This window comes from Peromyscus leucopus, chromosome 19 (assembly GCF_004664715.2).
Source record: "Peromyscus leucopus breed LL Stock chromosome 19, UCI_PerLeu_2.1, whole genome shotgun sequence".
NCBI lineage: Eukaryota > Metazoa > Chordata > Mammalia > Rodentia > Cricetidae > Peromyscus > Peromyscus leucopus.
This window is the reverse complement of record NC_051079.1, coordinates 37,804,030-37,817,355: the sequence shown is the minus strand read 5'-3', so window position 1 is coordinate 37,817,355 and position 13,326 is coordinate 37,804,030. Positions and strand designations below refer to the sequence as shown.

Below are 13,326 nucleotides of genomic sequence, written 5' to 3'. Positions count from 1 at the left end.
ATAAGAATAGGCACAAACAAATGAACAAGAGAAAATATACTTTAAAAAAATGCAGGCTTTACCGTCTCACATTTCGAATTGCAGATTTCCTGATTGCCTATCTCATCCCTTATGGTGTAGTTATTGTTTCAGAATTTTTTAGCTTAAAAGTCTTTATACTAGAAATCTCAGTGGCTTACTCACCACATATACCGTGTTAGAACACTCTTGGAGTAGTTTGTGTAATTGCTTTTCCTGATGAGTTTTACAGTGTCTCATCTTTTCTTCTTGCTCCTGAAGTGGTTGTCTTTTAGTTGGGAGGATCTCTTTTAGCTTTTCTTTATATGGTAATGTATCTGCTTCTTCATCTCTAAATAGCAGCTTTGCCTGGTATTCAGTGGCACTGACTGTTTTTCCTTCTGTATTGTGAAACTCTCGTGCTGGACTTTTCCAGTGATCTGATAAAAACAAGAGGCCTCAAGGCCACTCCAAGCCAGGAAATACTGGAAGCTAAACCTTCAGTGTGTCTCAACGGCCTGGTGCCATCATCAGTTCTAAATTCTCTGGTGGTACTGGCCTATGTACCAGACTTGCAGTTTCTGCGAAGTCCTGGGTCTTATCTGCAGCAAGCTTGGCACTGAGTTCCAAGACCAAAGCCCTGTTCCCTTTCGTGCTCTGCTTCCCCAACATGTGGGGCATGGCTGCCTGCTCTGCTGCTAATGGTTGAGCCACAAGGGTCAAGGGCAGTTCGCAGCCTGGTCTAATGCAGTTCTAGCTGCTGAGTCTGAGAGAATAAGCTTGGCATTGGAGTGTATAGAGCTTTGCTCAGCACTGGGTCTCACGTTAGAAAGCCTAGTAATGGACTTCAAATAGAAGGCCTGCATTTAATTCCCTCTTCTTCCCCAAAATGGGCTGCCGAAAACTGGAGGAGGCATGAGGTGGACAACTCTTTCCTCTCAGCCTTCTTCATTGTCTTTCTGTTGGTTTTTTTTTTTTTTCATAGTAAAAGGAAGTTCTACTGTCGTCCTTGTGGTTTCCTTAGCCTTTGTGAAGACAGCTTGAGTGTGAAGAACTGTTTTCATTTATATATATATATAATATATATATATATATATATATATATATAATCACTAACAGATCCCACTTAGCCAATATCTTGCTCTTGCCATAGAGGGCACATTTAGAACATTGACTATGTGCCAGGTAACAATGAGATGTTAGAAACTTCAAAATGTCTTCCTCAGTGATTCATAGCTCAAAGAGAATATCATAATAAGAACAATGATATATTTAGAGATAAGTGGCAATATAAGTGTCTTAGAGTTTTATTTCTGTGAAGAGACACCATGACCACTGCAACGCTTATAATGTAAAACATTTAACTGGGGTGGATTACAGTTCCAAGGTTTAGTCCATTATCACCATGACAGGAAACATGGCAGCATGCAGGCTGACATGGTGCTGGAGAAGGAGCTGAGAGTTCTACATCTTGATCCACAGGCAGCAGAAGGAGACTGTGTGCCACACTGGGCCTGGCTTGAGCATATGAGACCTCAAAGCCTGCCTCCATAGTGACACACCTCCTCCAACAAGGCCACACCTCCTACTAATGCCACACTCCCTATGGGCAAGCACTCAAACACACGAGTCTGTAGGAGCCGTTCCTGTTCAGACCACCACAGTAAGCATAGTACACCACGCTTGTGGAATACCACAAAATGCACTTTTGAACAATTTTGCATAGCTTTAAATTCAAGGTTGTTTTCTTTCTTTCTTGTTTTTTGAGTCTTTTTTAAAGGGGAATGTTTTTGGTTTTGTTTTTGAGAGAAAAGCCCTACCTGTCCTCACACTTGCTTTATAAACCAGGCTGGCCTCAAACTCACAGAGATCCACTTGCCTCTGTCTTTTGAGTGCTGGCATAAAGTTGTACACCAACTGCAAAATAAAAACTGTAAATGGAGCTTTTAAAATATAAATATTTAAAAATCAGTAAGTCAGTTATCCAATAAATACTATATAAAAATTTTAAAAGTTGAGTAGAATAATAAAGAGGTAAAGAGCCAAAGATATAATTAAAGACAAGGAAATAACACAAAATACCAGTATTGCCAGAGCATCCAGTTTCCATTATTTAAATGGAAAATTTTGATGAAACTAGTGAAGTAGAGCAAGTGAGAAGGTGAATAAACCACAATATTTGAACACAAAAGTAGCAGTATTAGTTACTTTCCTGCTGCTGTGACAAAATACCATGACCATGGCAACATACAAAAGAAAGCATTCCAAAGGGCTTACAGAGCCAGAGGGTTAGAATCTAGGATGGTGGAGTGAAAGCATGTCAGCAGGCAGCTGGAAGCACACATCATTCATTACCTGCAAGTGGGAGACAGAAAGGGAAATCTGGCAATGACACAGTCTTTTGAAACGTTAAGCCCACGCCAGTGACATACCTCCTCCAACAAGGATACACCCCCTTGCCCTTCCTAAACAGTTCCATAACTGAGGACCAGATATTCAATCACATACATCTACGTGGGCCACTCTTTTGAGCCACTACAATAGCGCACAATTAAAATGGAGGATTTGGGTGTTTAGTTTTCTTTTGTTTTGAGCCTGGGTGTCATGTATCCCAGCCTGGACTTGAACTTGCTCCATAGCCAAAGGTGACTTAAAATGTGTGATCCACCTAACCTCTACCTCAAATACTGGAATTCCAGGTGATGAAGACCACATCTGACTTCGTGTTATTAGGAGGGTAACCCAGGGCTTCATACAGACTAGCAAGCACTCTTCCAACCAAGCTGCTTCCCAGAGAATGAATACTATGAAAAAGTCGTGAGTGACTTTGTACCAATAAATTTGTTTGAAATAATATAGAAAATAAACAGAACACTGTGGTGTTCTTTCAAAAGAAATGAAAAACCTTAAATAATAAATTGAAATTATCACTAAAATAATTAAAACATAGCCCATAGGTTTTTCAATACAGTTGCATGCATGCATACATACAGAATATTGATTATATTCATGTCCCACACCTACTTTACTCTGTTTCCTTTCTTTTCCTCTACCCCCCTTTTTCTTCTAGATTAGTTTCACAATGGCTACACCATTTAAGAAAATGATACATAAACCCCTCCTCCAGAAGCCATTAACAGCTAATAGGCCCTCAGGAGAGAATGGGGTCTCCAGTCCACAGGGCATGTTTTGTTTGTTGTTTGTTTGTTTGTTTATTTCCAACATAATATTTTTTATTGATTATTTGGTAATTTCACATCATGCACCCCAACCTCACTCATATTCCAGTCCTTCCAGGTCTGTCCCCCATCCTTAAGACCTCCCCCCCACCCCCCGCAAAAAAAAAGATGAAGAAGAAGTAAAAATCCAATTTGTGTTGCCCATATACTCACTGGGGCATAGTCAAATTCCCAGTGGCCAGCTCCTTAAAGATACCCGAGTCCTTCTCCACCTGCACCCCCTGCCAAAAGTCAATTGTGGAGAGCTACACTTCAGTGTCCTGGTCACAATTTTTAAAACAGAAAATTTTATGAAAGTTTTATTCATTAAAAGGTTAGGTGCTTAAGTGCATAATATATATTTGATAGTAAAAGTATAACGTCCAATGTGAAGCTTCATGGTTTCTGCTCTGAATGGCTATTCTAACTATATATAAGTTAATTGAGTTATATAGTCTCTGGGTCTGGTTAATTTCAGTGTGTGATTTGATTTTTTTTTTTTTTTGCAATGCTTTTTATGATGAAGTTTAAATTGAAAAAAAAAATTAGAGGTGTGTGAGATAGCTCAGCAAGGAAAGGTCTTGCCACACAAGCCTGAGTACCTGGGTACTTTTTTAGGGAAAATCCACGGTAGAAGGAGAGAACCAACTCCACGAAGTTGTCTCTGATCTGCACATACATTCTATAACACAAGCACTCATCGGACATGGAGAAGTTAAGCTGGTTACCCATATGAAACCTTCACCACTAAATTCTAATCTCTGTGGTGCTGGAAGGTACTCTGCAGTGTACTGAAAAAGAAACATGGACACCAGCTCAGCCACAAGACCTTTGACCTACAATCTGTCCTGCCAGCGAAATAGGCTAGGATAACAGTGGTACAGAACTTGTGGGAGCAGCCAACCGATGCTGTATTTGAACTAAGTCCTACTCCACAAGAAGGAACCCACACACAGCACTGCTTGGGTAACCAAGAACTAGAGACTAGATAGCCAAGAGACCTAGGGTAAAACCAAACACTACTGTTTTTTTTTTTTTTTTAAAAAAAAAAAAAAAAATTCAATAAAAAGATTCCTAATTATACTCTACTAAACTCATAGATCAGTGCCTTATCCAGTCACCATCAGAGAGGCCTCCTCTGGCAGCAGATGGGAACAGATCAGAGACCAACAGCCAGACATTATGTGGAGAGAGAGTCTAAAGTGGAGTTCTGCATCCCTCCCCTTAGAGCTCATGCAATCCCAGATGGAAGAGACAGGATGAGTGTAAGATCCAAAGGGGATGGAGGACACCAGGAGAGTAAGTCCCTCTGAATCAACTAAGCCAGGTACAAATGAGCTCACAGAGACTGAAGCAGCAAGCATAGGGCCTTACATGGGTCTGCACCAGGCCCTCTGCATATATATTATATCTGTAAGCCTAGTGTTTTTATGGGAGTCCTTATGTGAGAACGGGTAGGTCTCTGACTCTTGTGCTGCTCTTGAGACTCTTTTGCTCCTGTTGAGTTGTCATGTCCAACTTGAATGTGACAATTTTTGCTTCATCTTATAATTGATTTTGTCATGATTGGTTGTTATCCCTTAGAAACCTGTTCCTTTCTAATGAGGGATGGAAAAGGAATGGATCCTGAGGGGAGGAGAAGTAGAGAGGAACTGGGAGGAGTAGAGGAAGGGAAAACTATAATCAGGATATATTTTGTGAGAAAATAGTCTATTTTCAATAAGAGAAAATAGTAATGAGTGAAAAGAAGTTTATGTCAGGGGGGTATGAATGTTTACTATTGAAAGCTAATGTTACAAAAAGAAATAGCAAAAATGACCTGGATAAATACAAAGATTTATAAAATGTAATGCTCATTTTAAAATTATTATCTTTATGATCATCATAACTTAATATTGAACCAGAGGGCCTAGCATATCCAGAAAGGCAAGGAAACTTAAATACAAATAATATATTAAATATAATTGAATATTTAAAACTATTTATAATATGATAGCATTCTTTTACACCAAGAATACTTCAACCAAGCTGCTATATATGTGATCAATCCTATAAATATGCATTGATAATAAATTTCAACGTGTAATGGGAAAATAAATCCCAAAAGGAACCAAAAGAAAAGACATCTTAGATTAGATCATCAATGTTGAAACTGTTGTTAAATATATATATGTATGTATCCCATATGTTATATGGAATAATAAGAGAAACAACCAAAACAAAGGAAGAAATTCACTCTAACAATAATGGTGAACTTACAAAGTGTGTACTTGGACACAGAAATGAGCTCCTAGGAACACATCCTAGAAAGACTTGTGCTCAGCTTGCTTTGAATAAAGGAAATATGCAAACTATCAACCTCCCATTTAAAATCACAGGTTCAAACAAGACAAAATCCCAACATAGAGAAGAAGTGGACACAAGGTCCCATTCCTAACTGAAATGCTATCTTCAGTTGATAGCTGCTGGCAAAGGGAAAATCTGTTTTCTCCAATGGCATCTCACTGAATTTACCAACCACGAACCTAAGCAGACTTCATGCCTGGAGTAGTTGACTGATTCAAAACAGACTCTGTGTTCTTTTGTGTCATTTAATTTTGAGGTATATTTTGTCTTATTGTTTTTGTCTTGATTTTCATTTTTTGTGGAGCTTCTTTTTTGAGAAGCAGAGAGAGAGAACATAAAGTGGAATGGGTAAAATGGGTAGACCCTGAGAGATATAGGGGGAAGGGAGGAAATGTGATAAAAAAAAAATTGCGTGAAAAAATATTTAAGTAAATAAAAAATAAGAGACAAAGAAAGTAAATGTAAGATTAACATATTGATAGGATGAATTATAAAAACTAAGCTAAAAACAAGTACCATACTGAACAAACTGAAAAAAAAAAAAGCTGGTAACCCCCAAAACATGCTTCAGAGTGGCAAATAGGTTGCAGGATTTTATAGCAGGTATCCATGTATGGAAGACAATGGGAAAGTATGAGAAAGTGGGGTTTGCTTGTTACTGAAATCCTTTTCAATTCAAACCCACTTCAGCAAAAGAAACATCATGAAGTTACCATGGCTGCAGGACGAAGCCACTGGTGCTTATCATCAAAAACGTCACACACATCTGAACTATTTCCTAAGAAAAACATACTCAAACTAGAGCCTTAGAACTAGGAGCCTTGGGCTGGCAAATGGGCATCATCTCACACTGTGAGGAAGGACCAATGAGAGGAAAATGCTCAGAATTACAGGCCACTGTGGGGTCTACTTGACTGGACTTCAGAGAGCGGACTTTACATTATTTCTTTTTTAATTTTATTTTGTTGAGAATTTCATACGTGTATTTTTTTTTTCTTTTACATAATTTCTACCACATGCTCATACCCTATTCCAGCTCCTCCCATGCCCAGGCATGAATTCCCTCCCACTGAGCAGGCCATAAGCAACTCCTTAGACTTTGGAGTTAGATATTATTGTACTTAAACTAACAAACTCTGGACTTTACACTGTTTCTGACCCTAGAGGACACTCTAGGCTCCTTCTTAGCTCTATTCGGACTCAGAGACATGTTGCTATGTTACTGTCCCTCGCCTTTCGAAGACGGTGGACAACCTCACAACTGGCATCAAAATCAGTCTTCAGTACAAAAAACCCTGGTTCCAGTGGGTGGTAGCAGTGGGTAGCTCAGAGGTGCTGTGGTCGGATTTTAAAAGACCAGTAAACGAATGTATTAATAATAATAATAATAATAATAATAATAATAATAATAATAATAAAGGGAAAATAAAATGTTATCTCATCTGAAGGAGACAATGAGACAATGTGCTAAATGGAAGATTTTCAAACACACAGTTGCAATCTCAGTCTGCAGGACCCACAGTCGAAGACAGACAGGCATGACTGTTGTAGTGAAACCCCGCTGTAGTGAAACCCCGCTGATAACTTCTAGAGGTGGGTGGGTGGGTGGATGGGCAGCTAGATTACTTTGCTAAGAACGCAGCCAGGCGCGGTTTGGAAAACAATCTTTATTGCATACGATTATGTGTTGGACTGAGTGTTGCTCTTTTCGTCTCCCTTTACACAAGTGGCGTTCTGTCTGCTTCCGCTGCTGTCTGGGTGGTCCTTTCTTCTTCCTGGGGTGGAGAAGAGAAGAAATACAGCAGAACAGGAAGAGATGAGAAGTGCCTTGACTACTGCTAGCAAATTACCCTTTCCTTGCATCTGAACTCCACAGTCGTGCGCATACCACGTTCACGCCCGCAGTGGCAAGTTCTAGAACAGGCCCAGGTTTCTTGAGACCTCACTTGCACCGGGCTCCTTTTCCCCTCTTTACGGTTCCATTTTACCCACAGGGCTAATGGGCCAATGGGCCAATGCGCTCTCAGCTCGGACTGAAGAGTTTAAGACCCAAACCTCTCATCCTGCTGGGTGGGTCCCCATCCTCTCTCCAGGCGGTTCCTGTTCCCTGAGGCTGTGCTGAGCTATCTGCCCAGAGGGACAACACTATTTCCTCCTAAAGTAGAGGACAATCATCGTGTAGGAACAGAGAAAGTTCCCAGGCAAAACTCTCCAGTTTCTCACTTGTTAAAGGTCAGTTTCCCTAGGAGAACTGGGTGTGCCTCCAAACAGCCCAGCACAGCCCTGCCCTCTGTTCTGTGAGATTTCTATTCCTGTGGGCCTTACCTCTCCCAAGAGAAGGCCACCCCATCTTCCAGGATCCTCTAACCCAGGAATCTCAGTTGGTGCGTGGAAACCAAAATAAGTACGCTTCTTAATGAGGCAAGGGGCTCTGTTGGCCCTTAGAAATGATCTGAACTTCCTGCAGGAGCTGAAAAGCCCGGGACAAATCCCAATTTACGGTAATGTAAGATTCCTGAGCAAGAAGCAGAGGGCCTGGTTACCCTTCCATCATTCCCAGAGCTGACAAACACCCCTCTCTTCCTGATGGAGGTGCCAGTCTGCATTGGAGGCACAGATGGCTCAGCAGACCCAGCCCTTGCTCACTTCTGTCCTTTGGAGAATCAAACATACAGCCTGGACACTGGCTCCAGGGTTTCTTCGCCCCGTCTTCCTCTGTGGACTGCTGCTCTTCCGACGTCTTTTCCTTGCTTCTCTCTTTCTCCTCAGCGTTGTCTTCTTCCTCCTCCTGGATGCTCTCTGATTCCGCATTGCCTATCAGCTGCGCCATGGTGAGGTGGAAGACGTGGCAGCTGAAGCCCTCCCGGATCCCAAACTGCACGTGCTCTTGGAGGTTCTCCATGGTGGTAAAGACTCTACAACAGGCCATGCACCTTAAGCCAGTCTCCATGGTCACCAGCCAGTCAGGAGTCTTGGCCCTGGGTCTCTCTTCCACCGTGGGTGACGCTGGTGGGCTGTCTGACTCTGGCTTTTCTTCATGTTCTTTCTCTTCCCCACTGGGTTCACTGTCTGACAGGAGGTTTCTGGTGGACACATCAGAGGGTGGAGCACCTACCCACACACCCTCGGGGAGGGTGGCTTCTTCCATCCTTGGCTGCTTCTCTGGGGACTCTGAGGTTTCCTTCGTTTCCCAGGAGATGGCCACACCTTTTTTCATTTTCACCTTCATGTAGTATATTTTCATCCCCTTCCCCTTTCTGTTTGTACACAGAGAGGACACACAAGTCTTGTAGGATGGACAGGATGAGGAGGCGTGCTGTGAGGGGTTGTTCGTCGCCACTCCTTCTGGAACCTGGTCTCGGGATGATCTAGGCTTGGAGCTGTCTTGATGTAGTTTCCGGGTTCCTGGTCATGGAAATTAGAAATAGGAGAGCATCTTTAGAAAGAGAGCTGAGGAAACGTCAGTGAGAGTGTGACACAGGAAAAGAGGCCTTGGGGTGATGTGATTGAAGGATGAGCTTGTGTTTACTGTTTGCTTTATAGGGCGGTGTATATGCTGTGGTTTTATTATGTATGAGGATATTAGCAGATGGCGTGTATTTAGGAGTGTGGAGGGTGGTAGTGAGGAGTGAAGAGTGTACGAAGTGGAGGCAAAGTGTATCTGCAGTAAAGATGGGAGCCTGTGACCTCATCGCTGTGGTATTTGTGGGATGTGGGCTATCATGTTCAAGGACAGCATCATGAGTCATACATTTTCAGGTTGTATATGTCCAGAGAATCACATATCTGTGTGGAGTATGACTGTGTGTGAAGTCTTTGAGTCTGTTTAATCCCACTGCACTAATACCTATGCTGAGCAACTATGTAGAGCTCTGAATGCAAATCCAAAGGCAGAAACCACACAGTTCTTCTAAAGGCACTTATCTGGTTCCTTAGCCTGCTTCCCTAAGCCCAGACCCTTCTATCCACTGTTTCATGACTTCTCACCATGATGAAGCTGTGGTTTCGGATCTCCCACACCAAACTCCAACTCCCTTAGTAGCTCTGAAATCTATCTAGTCTCCTCTACAGAGCCCGGAGCACCCCCAACTACCCTGGGCTTCCTCTCGGCCTTATCCTCGAATCTATATGCCTTCTGCACTGCACCCTGAGCCCCACGCCCAACGAGTTTCACCCAAGAAGCCCCATGCCCAAAGCATGTCACACCCAAGGAGCCTCGCACCCTTACTACGATGGATGAGCTTGTGTGGAGAAGAAACACAGGAGAAGTATTCTGAGGCAGAGGAGACCTCCCCTACCCCTGGGCTTTGGGCTTTGGCCACTCCAGTAGATTCAGGCTGGGAGATATCCTCTTGTGACTTTGAAATTCCTGAGAGAGATATAAGAGACACAAAGATATGGCGGTTGGCCATGTTTGTACATCATTTACCCATCCAGCAAATACTTACTGGTGTCTGACAGAATTAGCAATTACAGCCAGTACACATGGCTTGGAATCTGGTCCTAATGGATATTCTAGTACTTAATCACAGCCACAAGTTATTTTATTAGTGTCTTCACTAAAAATGTAAGAGTAGGGGCTGGAGAGGTGCTCAGTGGTTGAGAGCACTGGCTACTCTTGCAGAGGACCTAGGTTTGATTCCCAGCACCCACATCTTAGCTCACAACCATCTGTAACTCCAGCCCCAGAGGATCCAATGCCCTCTTCAGGCCCCTGAAGGCATCATGTATGCTCATGATGCATACATATACATGCAGTAAAAAAAATACACATAAAAATAAATAAAATTTTAAAAATAAATAAATAAAAGTGTAACAGTGATGTGTATAAGGCAGCCTTTAATAATCGTGAGATCAATGTGGTAAAAAAAAAAAACAGTAGAAATATGGTCTCTATCTAGAGAATCAGCAATTAGGAAATATGTAAGCTTTCCTATGTGGCCCATATCTGTTAAGTGGGTTTCATTCAGTGAAGCAATATTTAATAAACAGCTATTATGTATGAAACACTTTTCTAGGCTCTGAGAAAGTCCATCTTCAAACTGGACTTTCCATTTTAGTCTTGAAAGGCAAGCACTGAGCAGAAATAAGTAAATGTATATTAGGTCGGCTTATGGTCAGTATATAAGGGTTACCAGATGCAGTAAACAAAAATGTCTCATATCCAGTTAGGTTAGAATTTCAAGTAAGTCACACATTTTTTGAGTAAATATGTCCTATACAGTTTTTAATACACATTCATACTAAACGATTATTTGCAACTTATTTGAAATTCAAATTTAAGTATAGTTTATATCTTATTTGGCAACCCTAATAAAAGGTACAGATGATTCTGTGTTTTATTGTGGTTTGTACAAAGCAGGCCTGGTATTATTACATGTATAGTTTTCCTCAGATGTGACATACAATAACATGTGACTGGTGCTTATATGATATTTAGGAATATCTTAGAGTATTTATGTTTATGTGGGTCTGTCTGTCTCTCTGCCTCTCTCTCTCTCTCCCTCCCTCATTCCCTCCCTCCCTCCATCTCATGCATGCACACACTCACAGTAGAACTTAGTGTGTGAAGAGAAGACTGTCATGTATGCATGGGCTGTGTGTGCCTGTGGTACAGAGATGGTGTGTTTATATAGCTACGTGGTCTCAAAGTATGGAGGGTATGGAACATCTTTCTGTATCACAGCACATATGGGAAATGTGTGGCTATTTCATGGAAGACCCTATGAGAGCTTTGTATATATTATCGCATATACTGAGTGTCAGCCAGGTCCAGACAAGAATACAATACCTTTACCTTACATGCTTCACAGTTAGTGATACTCTCACCCATACACCTACTATTTCTCCTCCCAATAAGGATTCCTGGGCAAAACATTCTAAAATATTCGGATAAATGGGGAACCAAAACCTCTTCACTTTCCTGTAACTGCTAGTGAAAATTTGACAGTGCTTTGAACCACTGTTCTCTGGGCACAGCCCACAGTTTTCAGGTCCCAGGGCCCATGGCAGCTGATGGGCTCTTCTTTGAGCAAAAGTCACCATCTGAGCATCTTGGCTGGCCACTATTCTGCCTCACTTCCTACACCTGACAACCCTTTTACAGCAAGCCACTTTTTTTAATTTTAATGTATTTATATTTATTTTATGTGTACGAGTGTTTTGTCTGCATGTATGTATGTGCACCATTTAAATTCCTGGTGCCCAAGGAGGTCAGAAGAGGGCACTGATCCCCTGGACCTGGAGTTACCAATGGTAGTGAGCCACCATGTGGGTTATGGGAATGGACCCCAGGTCTTCTTGCAAGAGCAGTAAGTCTTCTTAACCACTGAGCCATCTCTCCAGACCACAGGCCATGTTTTCACAGGTAGTAATTGCAGTTATCATGCATCTTAGGAAACAAGCCAGAAACTATTAATGTCCCCTACTTTCTCTAGAGTCCTGGTGAGTTTCACCCCATCTATCATGACCGTGGTCTCTGATCAGACACTTCCCATTTTTTTTTTCTTTTTTTCATTTCCTCTGGAAAGTCTAAAACCTGCACATCCACAAACTCTAATGGACCACTTATAAATTCTTTCTACTCAAGGAATAAAATCTTCATGGTCTCAATATGACATCAACCCTAGACAAACTCTTACCCTTTTGAATAAGCATTTTACTTCTCAAAATACTTCTCAGGCCCATTTACTCATTAGGCTACTTTTTACTCTTTCCTGAAAGACTCAATGAAACTCACTTTTTTAGCAACCCCCATCACATCTCCAACCGATGGTTCCAAGGGGGAAAACAAACAAGGATAAGAGATATGCACTCAGAAGGGGATCTCTGAAAATCTGCACCTCTGGGTCATTCATATAGCTGGGACCTCAGCTAGCTTGGAGTCCATAGCTCCAAATGCCCAGGGCCTGGGAAATGCCAGTGCCAAGAGGGAAGTTCATAAAACAGCACGACTGACTATCTATCCGCCGTGGGCATCTGCACTCTGCACTGTCGCACGCCACTGAAACCCTGGAGACAGATCTGGCAGCATCAGCAGACCTCTGCTTCTCCACTTCACCGAAGTCCTCCTCAATCACTTCTGGTCAGCTCAAGCTGACCAGCATCCCTTGCACCCTCAGACAAGCTGCCCAGCACGTACCTCTTGCCTCTTCATCACCTTCCTGGGACTCTTCAATTTCCAGATGTTTCCTCTTTTGTCGTCGTTTCATAGTGTCAGCCAAAAGAGTCCCTTGAAGGATACTTAAAGTCCAGTTTCACCTTTTCCCTACAGGTTGGCTGGCCCTTTTTGACCTTCAGGAAATCCGTTGAGATTAGTGGACACAAGTTAAAAAATAATCAAGTATCTTAACTGGCTGAAGAACTCAGGTCACTTAATCAAACAGCAGCCCTGTCCAGTGTTCACTACGCTGCATGGCTGTTAAGGGTCAAAGGTCACAGGCCTACTGGAGGATTCTCAATGATGACATCAGAGCATTCTATGGACCTCAGTCTAACATAGCCTCTGCAGCTTCAGAAACCCTCTTTGCAAGAATAATTCCTTTTCCCCAATGGAATCTCTCTAAGGAATTCAACTCTCGTCTCTCAATTGTGGCAGAATATGTTTAGATGTTAACATGTTTCTATGTCATTTTTTTCCTCTTTTCCTGTTACTTCACCCTTTCATTTCTACCCTTAAGCAGGTAGCAGGCTTTGTGTTCATTGTTCATTTCTCAGAGCAGAGATATTGGCAGGGCTGAAATTGTTGATAAATTATCCTTAGAGT

General features: G+C 42.0%; 1 protein-coding gene across 5 annotated transcripts; it reads right to left on the bottom strand.

Annotated features, from left to right (window-relative positions):
• Positions 1-7,210: 7,210 nt before the first annotated feature.
• Positions 7,211-12,988, bottom strand: Fam170a (family with sequence similarity 170 member A). Of its 5 annotated transcripts, XM_037196938.1 has the most exons (5): positions 12,703-12,988; positions 9,784-9,930; positions 8,208-8,966; positions 7,887-7,945; positions 7,211-7,336 (listed from the first exon to the last, which is right to left on the bottom strand). In XM_037196938.1, the coding sequence occupies exons 1-5, from the start codon at positions 12,770-12,772 to the stop codon at positions 7,280-7,282; spliced, it is 1,092 nt and encodes a 363-aa protein (XP_037052833.1). In that variant the 5' UTR covers positions 12,773-12,988; the 3' UTR covers positions 7,211-7,279. The 5 variants fall into 5 exon arrangements, with proteins under 5 accessions (XP_037052833.1, XP_037052830.1, XP_028727675.1 ...); XM_037196935.1 differs by lacking the exon at positions 7,887-7,945; XM_028871842.2 differs by lacking the exon at positions 7,887-7,945 and having other exon boundaries at positions 9,790-9,930.
• Positions 12,989-13,326: the final 338 nt, after the last annotated feature.

Bases quoted from the DNA above. Each gene is read 5' to 3' on its own strand.
- Fam170a (XM_037196938.1), bottom strand. From the start codon at position 12,772: ATGAAACGACGACAAAAGAGGAAACATCTGGAAATTGAAGAGTCCCAG. The intron at 9,931-12,702 runs GTACGTGCTGGG...TATCTCTCTCAG, and splicing joins AGGTGATGAAGAGGCAAGAG to GAATTTCAAAGTCACAAGAG. The intron at 7,337-7,886 runs GTAAGGCCCACA...TCTCCACCCCAG, and splicing joins GTGGCCTTCTCTTGGGAGAG to GAAGAAGAAAGGACCACCCA.